We start from the raw sequence: 15,409 nt of genomic DNA, 5'->3' as shown, positions 1-15,409 counted from the left end.
ATGTATTCAACTTGCTTTCAGATTATGTCACTTCCCTTTTCTATAAAATTTGGGTTCCTTAGCTCACTAGTATAAGAAATAAATAGAAGAAAAGCTGCCCTAAGTCTAATCAAGTATAGATTATTTCACTTTCACACACAGAAGGAACTTGAATTTCACTGTTGAGCAAGATGAAGTATTCTTAGAGGTTAAGTATCTTTCACTGATGGTAACCAGAAAAGGCTTATTGTTTACAAAATGGCATTTCCACCATACAGGAATAACTGCCTTCAACACCAAGAAAAAAAGAAATTATTCCCATGTCTCCCCATAAAACTTCTAATAATTTTTCTTTTCTATAAGGCAACAACAATATAGAGTAATCAAGCAGTCTACAGTGACAGAGACACTAACATTCCGTTTATAACTTTGAACTAAATTCCACTTTGTTTTTGCATAAGATAAAAGACAACAGACAAACAAGTGAGTCTGTTCACAACTGAATATTCATAGCTAACCACAAGAATCAATTATCTTCCTTTGTTTTGGTTTCTTTTAAATTATTTCAAAGCGCTTTAAAAACAAAACAAACCGAATCCTTCAAGGAACCACACCACTTTACTAGAAATCTTGCAGATATGTTGCATTTATGTTAAACCAGAGGTGAAGATGATGACGAAAATTCTGCCTATTTCATAGCCCACCCTTTCGGAAGGGTAGATACTCTTTCTGATTAGTACCTACCTCTCAAAAGAGAGTGTTCTAAAAGGTTAACTTCATCAGTAAGTCCTTTCAAAATCAAGCTGCATCTGACTTGCCAATATAGTATTTGGAAACTAGAACATCAAATGAGTTAGGCTCAGCAGAGAAAGCAGACAAGTCAGAGAAGAATTTATATGGGTAAAAAAAATGTTCACTCAGCCTCATGAAGCTACAGAATCCCATAACTTTTCTGTCTTCATTGCAGACTACTTTTTCTGACATTTACACTGTGTAACAGAGTCAGAAGTATTTTTTAACTGTAATTGTGTGTTAGACTACAGAGCCATGAAAAAAATTATACCCAGATGCAGAACTGTTCAAAAAAAAGCAAATAAATAATAACATGCCAATTTTAAATTTATTGTTATAATACTTGACATTTTTTTTTAAACTTTCTCACTATTTGAAATAGCTTTTCTAATAAAAAGCAGTACTTTTGCTTTTTCTGGAGAGGAATATTCTTTTCTCTTGCATCAAGATGCAAATGCAAGAACCTTATGATTTTTGATCCAAAATACATCAACAAAAATTGGAGTGTTGCTGTCACCATTTCCAATCTCCACTTGATCCATTTCAATTTTACATTAGGTAGGATGACTATATGGACACGTATGAGATAATAAAACGCAATCCAAGAGTATGATTGCACTCATTGCACAGCAAGATTGAGGAGATGTAAAATTTACGTTGCACTAAAAACTGAAGTTCAATATTCATGCAAACCTAAATTAACTTCAGGCGTTCTTGTTGTTTTCTACAACAAATATGTATTTTTCATATTCCCTTAATATGATTAAATTTAAAATGCAGACAGGCACTATTATTTATGACAGGTCTGCAGCTTTCAAGATTTTTGCTTTATTGTGAGCACAACTGAGAAAAATTCTCCTCAACCTGATGATAACATTTTCAAGAGTACAATAATGTCTCCCATTCAGCCCTGGAGAAGTTCAAAGGCCTTTCCAACATTCTTCCACCACCACCACCCCCTTTCCTCTCAATAATCACATTCTCAAGAAAGTTAATGGGCTCAGTATTCTCTCAGTGCCAGGGACCTCTCTCAAATTATGAATGTCTTCCGGATACGGTATTCAAGACCAGGTCTCTTTGTTTCTTTTCTCCTACTACAGCAACTACAATTTCTAGAAATACTGATAACTATCATATACACTAAGGGCAGAAGAGAGCAAGAGTCTAATCCCACCTTGCAAAACAGTCTTGATGTATCAAGCTTTTATGTTTAACAAGAACAAAAAACATTCATTGGGCTAAACCACAGGAGGATGGAAAAAAATGTCAAGTTTTCAACAATCAAAGATAATGCTCTAAAAACCAATGCATTTCATTTGAAGATCACAGAATCACAGAATCACAGAATGTTAGGTATTGGAAGGGACCTCGAAATATCATCTAGTCCAATCCCCCTGCCGGAGCAGGATTGCCTAGACCATATCACACAGGAACGCGTCCAGGTGGGTTTTGAATGTCTCCAGAGAAGGAGACTCCACAACCTCTCTGGGCAGCCTGTTCCAGTGTTCGGTCACCCTCACCGTAAAGAAGCTTTTCCTCATATTTATGTGGAACCTCCTGTGTTCCAGCTTGCACCCATTGCCCCTTGTCCTGTCAAGGGATGTCACTGAGAAGAGCCTGGCTCCATCCTCTTGACACTTGCCCTTTACATATTTATAAACATTAATGAGGTCACCCCTCAGTCTCCTCTTCTCCAAGCTAAAGAGACCCAGCTCCCTCAGCCTCTCCTCATAAGGGAGATGTTCCACTCCCTTAATCATCTTCGTGGCTCTGCGCTGGACTCTCTCTAGCACTTCCCTGTCCTTCTTGAACTGAGGGGCCCAGAACTGGACACAATATTCCAGATGCGGCCTCACCAGGGCAGAGTAGAGGGGGAGGAGAACCTCTCTCGACCTACTAACCACACCCCTTCTAATCCACCCCAGGATGCCATTGGCCTTCTTGGCCACAAGGGCACATTGCTGGCTCATGGTCATCCTGCTGTCCACTAGGACCCCCAGGTCCCTTTCCCCTACGCTGCTCTCCAACAGGTCTGCCCCCAACTTGTACTGGTACATGGGGTTGTTCTTGCCCAGATGCAGGACTCTACACTTGCCCTTATATTTCATTAAATTTCTCCCCGTCCAGCTCTCCAGCCTGTCCAGGTCTCTCTGAATGGCTGCGCAGCCTTCCGGTGCGTCAGCCACTCCTCCCAGTTTTGTGTCATCAGCAAACTTGCTGACAGCGCACTCTAATCCCTCATCCAAGTCATTAATGAATATATTGAATGGTACTGGTCCCAGTACCAACCCTTGAGGGACTCCGCTAGACACAGGCCTCCAACTGGACTCTGTCCCATTGACCACCACTCTCTGGCTTCTTTCCTTCAGCCAGTTCACAATCCACCTCACTACCCGATCATCCAGAACACACTTCCTCAGTTTAGCTGCGAGGATGCTGTGGGAGACCATGTCAAACACTTTTCTGAAATCAAGATAGACCACATCCACAGCTTTACCATCATCTATCCACTGGGTTACGTCCTCATAAAAGGCTATCAAGTTGGTTGAGCAAGACTTCCCTTTGGTGAAGCCATGTTGAGTGCCCCTAATGATCCCCCTATCCTTGATGTGCCTAGAGACAGCATCAAGAACAAGTTGTTCCATCACCTTTCCGGGGATGGAGGTGAGGCTGACCGGTCTATAGTTACCCGGGTCCTCCTTCTTGCCCTTTTTGAAGACTGGAGTGACATTCGCTTTCCTCCAGTCCTCAGGCACCTCTCCTGTTGCCCACGACTTAGCAAAGATGATGGAGAGTGGCCTAGCAATGACTTCCGCCAGCTCCCTCAGCACCCGTGGGTGCATCCCATCAGGGCCCATGGATTTATGGACGTCCAGATTGTTTAATTCGTCCCTGACCCAGCCCTCATCTACCAAGACAGATTCCTCCTCTATCCTGACTTCTTCTGAGGCCGCAGGGGTCCGGGGCTCCTCAGGACAACCTCCAGCAGTATAGACAGAGGCAAAGAAGGCATTCAGTAACTCCGCCTTCTTTTTATCCTCTGTCTCCAGGGCCCCCACCTCATTCATCAGTGGGCCTACATTGCCTCTAGTGTTGGCTTTACCTGCAATGTATTTGAAGAAGCTCTTTCTGTTGTCCTTGACCTCTCTTGCAAGGTTTAATTCCAAGGAGGCCTTAGCTTTCCTAGTTGCCTCCCCACATCCTCTGACAACAGACTTATATTCCTCCCAAGTGGCCAGCCCCTCCTTCCATGATCTGTACACCCTCTTCTTCCACTTGAGTTTGCCCAGCAGTTCGCTGTTTAACCATGCAGGTCTCCTGGTACCCTTCCTTGACTTCCTACCTGCTGGGATGCTCTGATCTTGAGCTCGGAAGAAGCAGTCCTTGAATGCTAACCAGCTATCTTGGGCCCCCTTACCTTCTAGTACCCTGTCCCATGGGATTTCCCCTAGCAATTGCTTGAAAAGGCCAAAGTTGGCCCTCCTGAAGTCCAGGGTTGTGATTCTGCTAGCTATTCTGTTCCTGCCACATGAGATCCTGAACTCTACCATCTCATGGTCACTACAACCAAGATATTGTTCTGAGTTCTTTTAATTTGTTGTCTTGTTTTAAATCTTGAGAGAGAACTGAGCCACATACTTGGTTTGTTCTCAGTAAACATGCAGGCTAAATATGTTCTCAGTAAATATGCAACTGCCTCCAGCAGATGAAGGTAAAGATTTACAAATATTGAGATTATACAGGAGCTGGGTTCTTAAATGCAAAGCCACACACTATTCTGTGTTTTGCAAAGGCAATTCAGTGTTTCCTTTTGTCACATGAAAGAGACACAAAGGTTCTCAGGTGAAGCTTCTGCTATTGAGAAGGCTTCACGAGAAACACGTATAGCTTATCTTTTTTTCTTCTGTCTTCAAACTGACTAAAGAACGATTTCTAAGGGGAATAGGTTAGTTCACTGTGTCTCTTGCGAAACATATAATAACAAAGCACACAGCACTAACAAAGAATTTATTTTACATTATTCTTTAGATTGAATAATTTGATGTTCCTGCAATGAATTTTAACAAAAACATAAAGCATCATGTTTGGGTTTTAAGGCTGTTTGACCTGTTTCCATACTTGTGAAAAAGCATTACAGTGGCCATTATAATTTCATTTTTATAGAAAAAAGTATGTGGGAAAAGTATGTATAGAAAGTTTGAAAACACCATAATGGAATATTTTTTTTTAACTATGTTGGACACAAAGAAACAAAGGAAAGGGGAAAAGTGTACACGTATCAACTGAATAGAGAATAATTGTTTCTTTATACAAACCTGGAAATACTGCAAAATATTTTTGATACTGACCTTCAGCCCTAGCACTTTAGTCCTTCTCCTCTAACGAGGAAAGCATGAATCACTGATAATTAGATAATGGATTTGTAGTGGTGAAAGTATTAACTATTTTCCAGTAGTCACTCAAGGGCTACGGCAACTAAGTCAAGCTATTTTTAAGTGGTAAAATAAAGGAGGATTTAAAGTTCAGTTTCCTTAGGCTCCTAACCAATACACTAATCACTATCACATTTTTTCAAGTGTTAGTGATATGTATCTATAAGCATTAAATGTAATTTGCACATCTATGCCTGTGACTCCTATGTATGTTATGTATTCATATAGTATATTCATATAAAAAGTATTATTTGTAAATATATACAGGCACCAAATTCTCTAGAAAGCTGAAGTTCTGAAAGAGTCTAAAACCAGCAATCTTATAAAGTACAGAAAAAGAGGTTCTTTTAATTTTTTTTTTTAACGGGTGATCTATTATTATTTGAAATTATACCTATATTTGCATGCAGTCTCTGGTCCTGGAAATTGCCACTAGAACTTTAGCATTTCACAGAATCACAGAATGGTTAAGGGTTGGAAGGGACCTCTGGAGATCATCTAGTCCAACCCCCTGCCAAAGCAGGTTCACCTAGAGCACGTTGCACAGGGTCGCATCCAGGTGGGTTTTGAATATCTCCAGAGAATGAGACTCCACAACCTCCCTGGGTAGCCTGTTCCAGTGCTCTGTCACCCTCATAGTAAAGGAGTGTCACCCTCACATTTCCATACATTTAACTGTATGGAAATGATAACTCCAGCCTAACACCTTAGGTATTATATATTCACTTGTAAATATTTCTTAGCACTGCCATGCAACTTAAAATATAGGATTACAATCAACAGTGCCATCTAGCAAATCACACTTTTCTTGAATTTTTAAGTGGCTGCCTAATATTAGACTCATTAATATAGCTCAGCCATGATTAGGTTTCTCAAACATGGACTTCTACATTAGCTAGTAAATCAAGTTACATTTGCTATAACTACATTTTTAATAGGGTTAGCCCTTCTAGGCATATTAAAGCTAGTGCTGTCATGCCCACCAGAGCAACAACTATTGGTTTAGATTTGTAATCAGTTAAAGCTTGCTGTTTAGAGACTATCATGAACTCTCTTCCCAAGACTACTTCTGTACTTCTCTAGCCCTAACTTGTATGAAGCAAGAATACTTGCTTAGTATTACAGAAGTGATTTAAAATATAATTTTAATTGTTTTCAACTTCTAAAATACATCTATACAGTTGGACTTCATGATAGCACGCTGTGGATAATAAAACAACTCATGGTCAAAGCAACCTATAGTGTTCTAACCCCCAAGCTATATCTCAAAGTACTGTATTCAAATTTCTGAATAATCACTGCTGAATTTCTGAATAACTCAGTTTTCCAAAATTCTTGAATGAAGTTTTCCACCTTAGAGACTCACATACATTTTCTAAAGTGAAAGCATGCTAAGTCATAATATTCCATGTGTGTAAGTCCTGACAAAGATAACCGAATAGCTACTGTGCGAATGGAAACAAAAATCTAAATCTTACCTGAGACAATTCATTAGTGTCCACAAGCCCATTGTTGTCTGAATCAAAATAATTAAACATTTGATCTACAAGAAGTTTCTTTAAAGCCATTTTCTCATCAACGGTTTTATCTTTTGATTGTGCAATGTATCTCCGATTTTGTAGATCCAGTAACATATTCTTCACTTTGGCGTATTCAGTAGGTATACATTTATCCCCTGAAAAGAAAATACACAACACACGATTATTTTGAATTTGATTTCTTATTAAGAGTTTAAAAGTAAATTTTTTAAAAAAATTGGAAAAGCAGAGAGTATTAACTTCTTATAATAGTAGCAACAGGGTTGCTTTATGAGGAATTTGTTCTGTAGTAGTTTGGTCCATACCATTTACTTGTCTGGTCCTCAGAATAAGGCCAAAAAATTATTGCACTTTCTGTAGACAAAATTTTCTGTGTATGGAAACTAAGGAAAGTTTTAACAGTTTCCAAGCCTGTACTTTTTTCATTTAGATCATTCTGGAAAGGTGCATCTGATGATTTTTTTAAATGTTACCTCTGGTAAATCATTCCATATAAACATTTATAAAGTGAACACTGCAATGTAATATACTCAGTAAAACCTGCAAATATGATAGAAAATGATACATTATAAAGAATACATTTCATAATAATGTTTGACTTCAGAAAGTAGAAATTACACTTGAGTGCTCAGAAGCTAGCTCTACCTTTTCATTTACTGGACATACCAAACCTATCTGAACAAGAGAACGGTGGATTGCCAGAGGAAGAGAAAGGATACCTTTGACACGACCTAGTTTATTCTTTTCATTATCGATTAATCTATAAAGTGGAAATTGCTACAGCAAATGTCATACATACAGTGATTACAGTCACTACTTATTCTAAACAAAAGCACGATATAGTGTATGTCTGGTATTCTCTTATATCAGCTGCTGTACATTTCAAATTTAACAAAGAAACAGTTTAGAAGTTTTTGTTTTTATTAAGGTAACCTTAGTATTTCAAAAGTTTCTTGATATGATGAGCTATGTAAATGTGGACCAGCAAAATACCACGTATTTGGTGCAAACATATATTTACAGTTAGCTACTACTTAAGTTAACTCCAAGTAGTGAATTCAAGGCTAGAGCAAAGACTAGCAAAGAAAGCTATATTCCATTCTTCTTTTTAGATCCTATGATGAAGACAAAACTATTAATGAGGAACAATTACTTAACTCACAGAAACTGCTTAGGTAGTTGTTTTGTTTTGCAAGTGAATCCCATTTAAGAAATGTCTAATTTACATGTATGAGACTGGAGTTTATTATTTTGTTGTATTTAATGGTGTATGCATTATTATGATGACTGTACCACTATGTACACCTCCCTCATCATTTCATAAAGTACACAGAGAAAAAGTTCCTAAATGTTTCTCACTATCCTAGCAAGACTCAGATCTAGAAGAGAAGGACTCCTATGATAGAATTTAAATCATGGAAGGAGACAAAATGTTTTTAGGAATCAAAAATCACTCTAGCATTTTTTTTTTCTTCTAAAAGCCACTGCCTGTTATGTAGCTATGTGAAAATCCCAACAGAAGTAACAGAAATAAAGAAACCCAAGCTGTATTTAACTGACAGCCTAACCTCACATAGTATTTGCATATTTGTCCTTACTTGCTAGACGTATGGAGATTAAGGACACACAATTTGTAAGAGTTGAGTTCTACGTCACTGCTTTTCAGAAGTCTAATGCAGAAATACTCAGCAGGGAAACACATTCCTTAGCCATTCTGGAGCTACAGTGAGCAAACCTTTCCATCTGAATGGATGAAGGCTCCAGGTGGTAGGGAGGGAAGAGAGCACTTAACTTTAACATATTCTGATTCATTTGGGTGAACTCCAAAAGACTGGGCCAGGAAAACAAGTATCTTTGTCTCCCCTAGATAACTTTCTGGCTGTGGTATTCTCAGAGAGAGACAGTTTGGTTTTACTCTGGTGCAGCTGCAGTCTAACACCATTTTACCCATACTCCTGGCGGTGGCGGGGGGAAGACAAATCCTATTTCTTAGACACTGTACTGCTCAGACCTAGTTAACACATCCAGATTTTATCCCCTGTAAATTATTTTTGATCAAACAGTTCTCATTCTGCAATTCTGAAACTGCAAAGAGATATTTCTACCTTAGAGATATGCAACATAAGTAAAGCAGTTTAATTCTTAATAATATCTGTTAAATCCTAGATTTGTCACAGTATCTTTGAAGAGTCGCTACATGTCTGAGTTAGAAAAAGAAATGGAAAATGAACAAAAAAGTCACACTGGCAATTTTTTTTTTCTTGAGGCACAGGACAATGTTTTTCACTTTAATGATTGATCAAGAATTGAATATAGGTTCTCACCTCTACAAAAACAATAATGATGCTAATGTTAATTAGAATAGTAAAGATTATTTATTTATTAAATATGGATAACTTTTGCATGGGTTGCATAAAGATTTCCGCATGAGAGATTATACAAAGTAGTGTAAATTTAGAGGAAATAAAATAAAATGTATGTATCACATGATCATGAAAAGCATTGTAATAGTTAGGGTTTTTTCCTGTTTTTAACTCAAAACAGAGTTTATGGAAACAAGTTTTAAAAGACGTTCAATCATAGTCCAATAAAGACATTTTAATGCACTTTAGACATTCACTTTAGATCTAAAGCTTAAGGAATGATGAACTAATGTATTCTCTCACAATACCTATTCAAGGAGAAAAGAAAGAATATAGACAGTATATTTTCTACAGCAACACTTTTTTGTAAACTTCCCATTGCATAGCACAAACTTCTGAAACTAGCATAACAGTCATATAAGAGTGCTTATATATTACGTATTTATAAACTATTTTTACATTTTCCAGAAGGGAGAAGCACTTGTACCATTCTTTTCAATATACAACATAAATGCTGTCTAATATAAGGTTATCTGAGAGATTGCTACTGCCACAAGTTTGACTACTACTGGTTGAAAAACTTCACTCATAAATTAAGAATAGAAGGCTGTTAAACTTCTAGTCACACTTTCCACCTAGTAAAGCTACCACAACATCAGCGCCAACAAAATATCTTAAATTACATTGCATTAGTGTATATATGGTTTATATTACCTCATCAACAAAAGAATATAATTTCCCAAGAACATGTTGCTAAAATCTGTTATAAGTGTTCTACACTAAGATACCTTTCATCTTTATTTTTCCTGTTCCTGTGATGTCCTTTGGAAATATTTTTAACGGGAAAAGTAGCTCAAACTTATCAATATGTTGTATTAATTACTAACAGAAAATATTAATGTCTCTTTAATACTAATGAAAATAGAATTAAGGAAAGATGGTGTTATTTAATTACCTAAAAAGTAGCTTTTTTATAGATACTGAAACATGAATCGTGATGGCAATCTGCTGAAAACCAGCTGCGAATAAAGTGAATACAGTTGACAAAACAATTTCATGTCTCTACAACCCATCTTCAGCAGATTATTATTTTATACTCAACAATGGTGTTAAAGCTTATCCTCTTTATGGGGTTGTTTGGACCATGTCTGTATGATAATAGCTGTAGTTTGCTCTCTGTGTGTACCTGCTCACTCTACAGATCAACCTGACTGAATTACAGTCCCAGCCATGATAGTCCATTGGCTTCTAGTGTGTCGTTTTTTATGTTTGCTAGAGCCCAGACTGATTCTTTTAGTGCTTCACTAACTTATTTGAAAGCTAGTCTTCATGATGAAAATACTGCTAACACCTTTCGGAAAAATCTGTTGGCCATCATTTATGGTTTAAAACAGATGCTATTTTCTTTCTCACTTATCTAAATAGGTTAGTCTGACCTATATAAAAGACAGCTTTATCAACAGTAGCTTCATACTCCCTGCAACCACACTGTGCCAGGGAAGCAGTATTCCCCTACCCCTTCATCTGAAAAGGATGTCAAGGTCATTACACATGAGCATATGGTTTGCATATAAGGGGAAGAGAACAATACTCAGGCATTTAAGCACACTGGCGGTACTCTACAGTATCTTAAAACTACCTTACAAAAAACCCCACAACAGTAGAAATAAATGCTTTGGTTTTTGTTGCCCTGGAGTTCGGGATTTTTTTGGTGATTGCTCATGATGGATCATAAGTAATATAAATGTAACCTGAATTATTTGTCCTTCAGACACAGTGTAATGTATCCATTTGATAAATCTTGGGAGAAGCACAGATGTTCAGGGGTCTGGGCAGACATCAGCACGTGCTGCACATGATGAATGGTTGGTTACCTCTCCTGTTCCCCTGCCTTATCATACTGATTAAGAATATAAAACTCCAATGTTTGCGATAAAACCTAGGTGATATGCTTAGCTATTATAAATAAAAGTAAGCATATAAGTAAAAGTAGCTGTCACTTGCAAACAGTAGTTAAGTTGTTTAAGAAATTGGCGAGTAGAAAGTGATTTTTAATTTTTTTTTAAATTGCAGCAAATAAAAAGAGGGAACAGAGAGAGAAGTATTGTCTGCTTATGTAAGTATATGTATTATATACTTACGTAAGTGCAGGTAACTTACACTCTTCAAAAGGAGCTTGAACACTGTATAGCAATTCTACCCCAAAGCCTACATCCATTTTTTTCCTATTACTGCTTTAGTCTTCATTATGTTCAGCAAAGTAATCTGTTGTAATAGAATTATTGTATTTTGATCTAATACCCACCTTTTAAATCTTACTATGCATTCTAACAACAGACTTCAGGCTGGTGACAGATGAACATTCAGTTTATGATCTAAGCTAATTACAGCTGTGGTAAAAGGTTTATGTAGCTATACTACATTAAAACATTTTCATTTTGTACATAATTCAAAGTGGTCTTTACACCAAAGACTCCATAGACTTAAACATAAGGACAAACATGATCGATGGATGCAACTGACAGATAAGGGGATCATAAGGAAACAATGAGACACTACTAGTCAACACAATACACAGTTTCATTAACAAATGACCCTCTTATCTCATTGTCATGACTGTCTTTTACTGTAATGTTCGAGGAAATGTGAAGCAGATGTTTAAATTACAAAAACGAGGCTCTGTTTACAGGAGACCTCCCCGAGGCTGCAGTAGCAGCACAGAGAAAAACTTAGAATTGCTTTATTCATGTTCTAATTTAGTAAGCATTACTTATGAAATAGTTGTCTCAATGACACACAAATGGTAAAAGGGGATTAAGTACGACAACCGTTATAGTGAGGAAAAGTAATTTATGCTTAATGTAATTGAGAAAGACAAACTACTGGGAATCTACTGCAATTACATTACTTCCGAAAAGATCTTCTAAATTTTATATAATTATCTACATACACAAAAGAGTAACCTACACATTGTGCATAATTTACTAACCTAATTAAGTTTTCTAGTATTTTTTTTCCATTTGTGAACTAGGCTTCCTACACAAATAAATAGTTAATTTCTAAAAAATTACTAGAAAGCAGTTACAGCAAATTTTGTGTTTTCCTGTTCTTTTTTGTTTGTTTCATTCAAGGAAAGGACCAATTCTACTACATAGCAGATTTTGTCAAAAAACCCCAAACCAAAAACCACCACTACGATTTATTTTACAAGTTTTCTGACATCATCCGTGCAATCCTAGATGGTGTGCAGAAACCTAAAAGTGACAAAACAAACACACTGGAATCAAGTGCAATTCTCCAGTCCCATATCTTCTAATTTCTGAAGTACTGATAGACCTAGGGTTTACTAAATTCAAACTCAAAAATAACAGAAAATTGGAAACACTTGGCTGTTACATTCCCTTCAGTACAACAGTTTTGCAGCTGTATCTCCATCATCTAGGAAACGGCTGAAAGTTAGATTTTGAGTGCTATTGTCCTCCTAGAGAGTATTGAATAGTCTATATTTACCCATAATATAGAAAAAAGTTGTATTTGACAATTTAAGTCTTACTTAATTTGCAAGGGAAAGATATATATCAAAACTAACTAGTTATTCATGGAAACTTGGCAAACAAATATACTCGTTATTCTTAACACCTGTAGAAAAATATTAAAGAACCAGCTAAGGTAATAGTTTAGAGTCACTCCCTAAATCCAAATTCAGATATCAGATTTTTGTATTATACAGTTTTTGGAAAAATACTAATATACATAGAGAAGGAAAGAAAGAACATATAATTTAAAAAATGCAGTAAAGACAAACCATCTGATTTCTGTTCTCAGTTCTTTCACCACTTTCATGGGTAATACAGGCATTTTAGCCTTTCCTTGCCTTAGCATCTCCATCTACATAGCAGGAATAACTCATGTCAGACAGCTATCGAATCATTAATATTCATAGAGTGTCTATCTCCACAAAAGTCATCAGCTGCTGGATACAATTGGATTCTTAGATATTTTATGATTTTGAGCTGAGTTGTATCTATATAGCACAAATGCTTTCCCCAAAGCCATTTTTCCTTCAAAATTAAAATTACTTTGGATCTCCCAGAAGTGGGAACTAATTTTCAGTGGACCATACCACATATGAACAGTTTTAAGTATTCCAAAACTGATATAAATCAGATTTTTGGAAATGGAATAGACCTGATAAGCAGCAAGCCTACTGCTACTGTTCTACAAGAATCTTGAACATATTCAGAATAATCTAATTAGCCAAAAGAATTCACTGTGAAATTACAAATTATATTCCATGGAGCAAAAATGAGAAATTAATCCAAAATAACATACACAGATACACACACATACATATATAAACTAATACAGATATGCATATACACATTCATGTGCACACATACACATCTGTGCACAGGATGAAGAAGTCACAACAGAGATGGTCTGATTCAATTTCAGTTTCAAACATAACACAAGAGACAACTTGAAGGTCTTCATCGATTCAACTGTTTTTCAAGATCCAGTCTCTACAGGTGAAGCACGAAAGTTGTAATCTTACTTGTAGCCCTAACAGATAAAGGAATATTTTAAACCACCAAAATTGCTTAGATTTATCTCAGAGAAATTTCAGGTTCAGATATTATTTCACAATATCTTATTTTCCAATAGCAGACTCTTCTTTTCCAAATCTAGAGCTCAACAGTTTTGACCCTTATTCTCCACTCTCCTAACTGAAGCTCTGGAATAGCACTTGAATAGAAGCAATCTCATTTGTACATAGACCCAACTTTTGATCTATGGTCCAGAGGCTGAGGGGGGCAGGGAGGAGGGCTTTACACTTAAAACTAGGATTTTTCAATAAAAATTCCTGGATAAACAGAGATTAACATCAAAACTTTTCCCTGTTGCAGCTATGTTTTAAATAAAAGGTGAGAATATTCTACCATTTTTAAAAAATATGAGTTTAGGGCTGCAAATCTTGGCCCTGCAGCTGCTCAGCTTTAGATATTCATAGTGCCTTAAAAAAAAAAAAATGTCATTTTGGATCTCTCTAGGTTCCGTTTTTGGGGTTTTTTTTAATCTAATTTAGCACTCAATCAGCACATGGGCTGCTTCATGTTTTCTTTTGTAGCATCCATACTTTCTAATGACATATAATAATCTAAATCTAAATTCAGCATTACTGTCAAAGTTAGACATTTGAGTGTGAAGGACTTTGATTCTTCAGTTATACTGTGTAAGTAGGTCTAAGTAGCTACAAGAATTGTTAAGAACTTTCAACACAGTGTTGTCTATTTATGTGCAATATATGTATAAAAACACCTCTCATATACCTAAATACCCTATTATCCACAGACAGGCACACAAATAAGAAATTTTAAAGTTATATCTGTTGTACTAGACAAATACTTTGAAGTGATTACTATAGGAGGTATATAAAACAGAACTGAAGCTAGCTTTTCAAAGCCTTAGTTCCACTTTGCAAATGAGGAATAATGCTGTCCTTTTTTTCAAATATTACTGGTCAAAATGCTCTTAACCATTCTGATATTTCAAAATTATAAATCATAAGACAGAAGTAATCATTTGACTTAATTACACATATCTGCACAAGTCTGTTGTCTGGTCTTATCTGGAGAGATATATAAACTGCTTTTCAGTACTTGAAACAATGAATAGTTCAGATAAATTATTCAGATTTTCCTTCAAGATATACCACTTATGTTAAATACCATTAAAAGCTGAATCAAATTTGCATTAGGAAAACAGAAAAATAGGCTATACTAATTCAATTTTTTTTTTCAGGACTATTTAGAACAAATATTACATGGTATGAGAAAGACCAATCCAAAAACTAACTAGGAAATGAAGAAAAGCACCAAAATCAGCTTTTGGGGTAGTGGTAGGGAGGGGGATTTCTACTTGTTAATACAGAGTGGTAACATATCACAGATCTCTTGACAGAAGAAAATAGGTCATATAAACTTTCAGCTTCAAGATGGCATTTGAAGGCTAAAGCACACTGACAGTAACAATCAAAACATCATTTTCCACAGCTGAGAAAACACTGAATGTACAGGTTGTTTGGACTGCATGTTAGCATCACAAACACCATAAGCAGAGTTAGTATGTAACTAGCAAAAGCAAAACTCTTCTACAGGATTGACCTGTCTTCAAACAACTGATAAATCCACACCAATTTCAACCAGTGATATGACTTCTCAAAATTTCTTGATGTCTCAGATACTTACCTCAGGGTATTCTACCATAAAAAAGAAGAGATGAAAATGGGCACATTTAACAATAG

General features: G+C 36.3%; 1 protein-coding gene across 3 annotated transcripts in view; it reads right to left on the bottom strand.

Moving 5' to 3' along the window:
* Positions 1-15,409, bottom strand: part of FSTL5 (follistatin like 5) — a 322,017-nt gene that overhangs the window by 154,642 nt on the left and 151,966 nt on the right. For all 3 annotated transcript variants that reach the window (XM_068403643.1, XM_068403644.1, XM_068403645.1), the window contains exon 4: positions 6,683-6,879. In XM_068403643.1, coding sequence (XP_068259744.1) covers positions 6,683-6,879 — 197 coding nt within the window. The remainder of the gene's footprint in view (positions 1-6,682; positions 6,880-15,409) is intronic.

This window comes from Nyctibius grandis, chromosome 6 (assembly GCF_013368605.1).
Source record: "Nyctibius grandis isolate bNycGra1 chromosome 6, bNycGra1.pri, whole genome shotgun sequence".
In the NCBI taxonomy this organism is placed as follows: Eukaryota; Metazoa; Chordata; class Aves; order Nyctibiiformes; family Nyctibiidae; genus Nyctibius; species Nyctibius grandis.
This window is presented reverse-complemented; position numbering and strand designations above follow the sequence as displayed.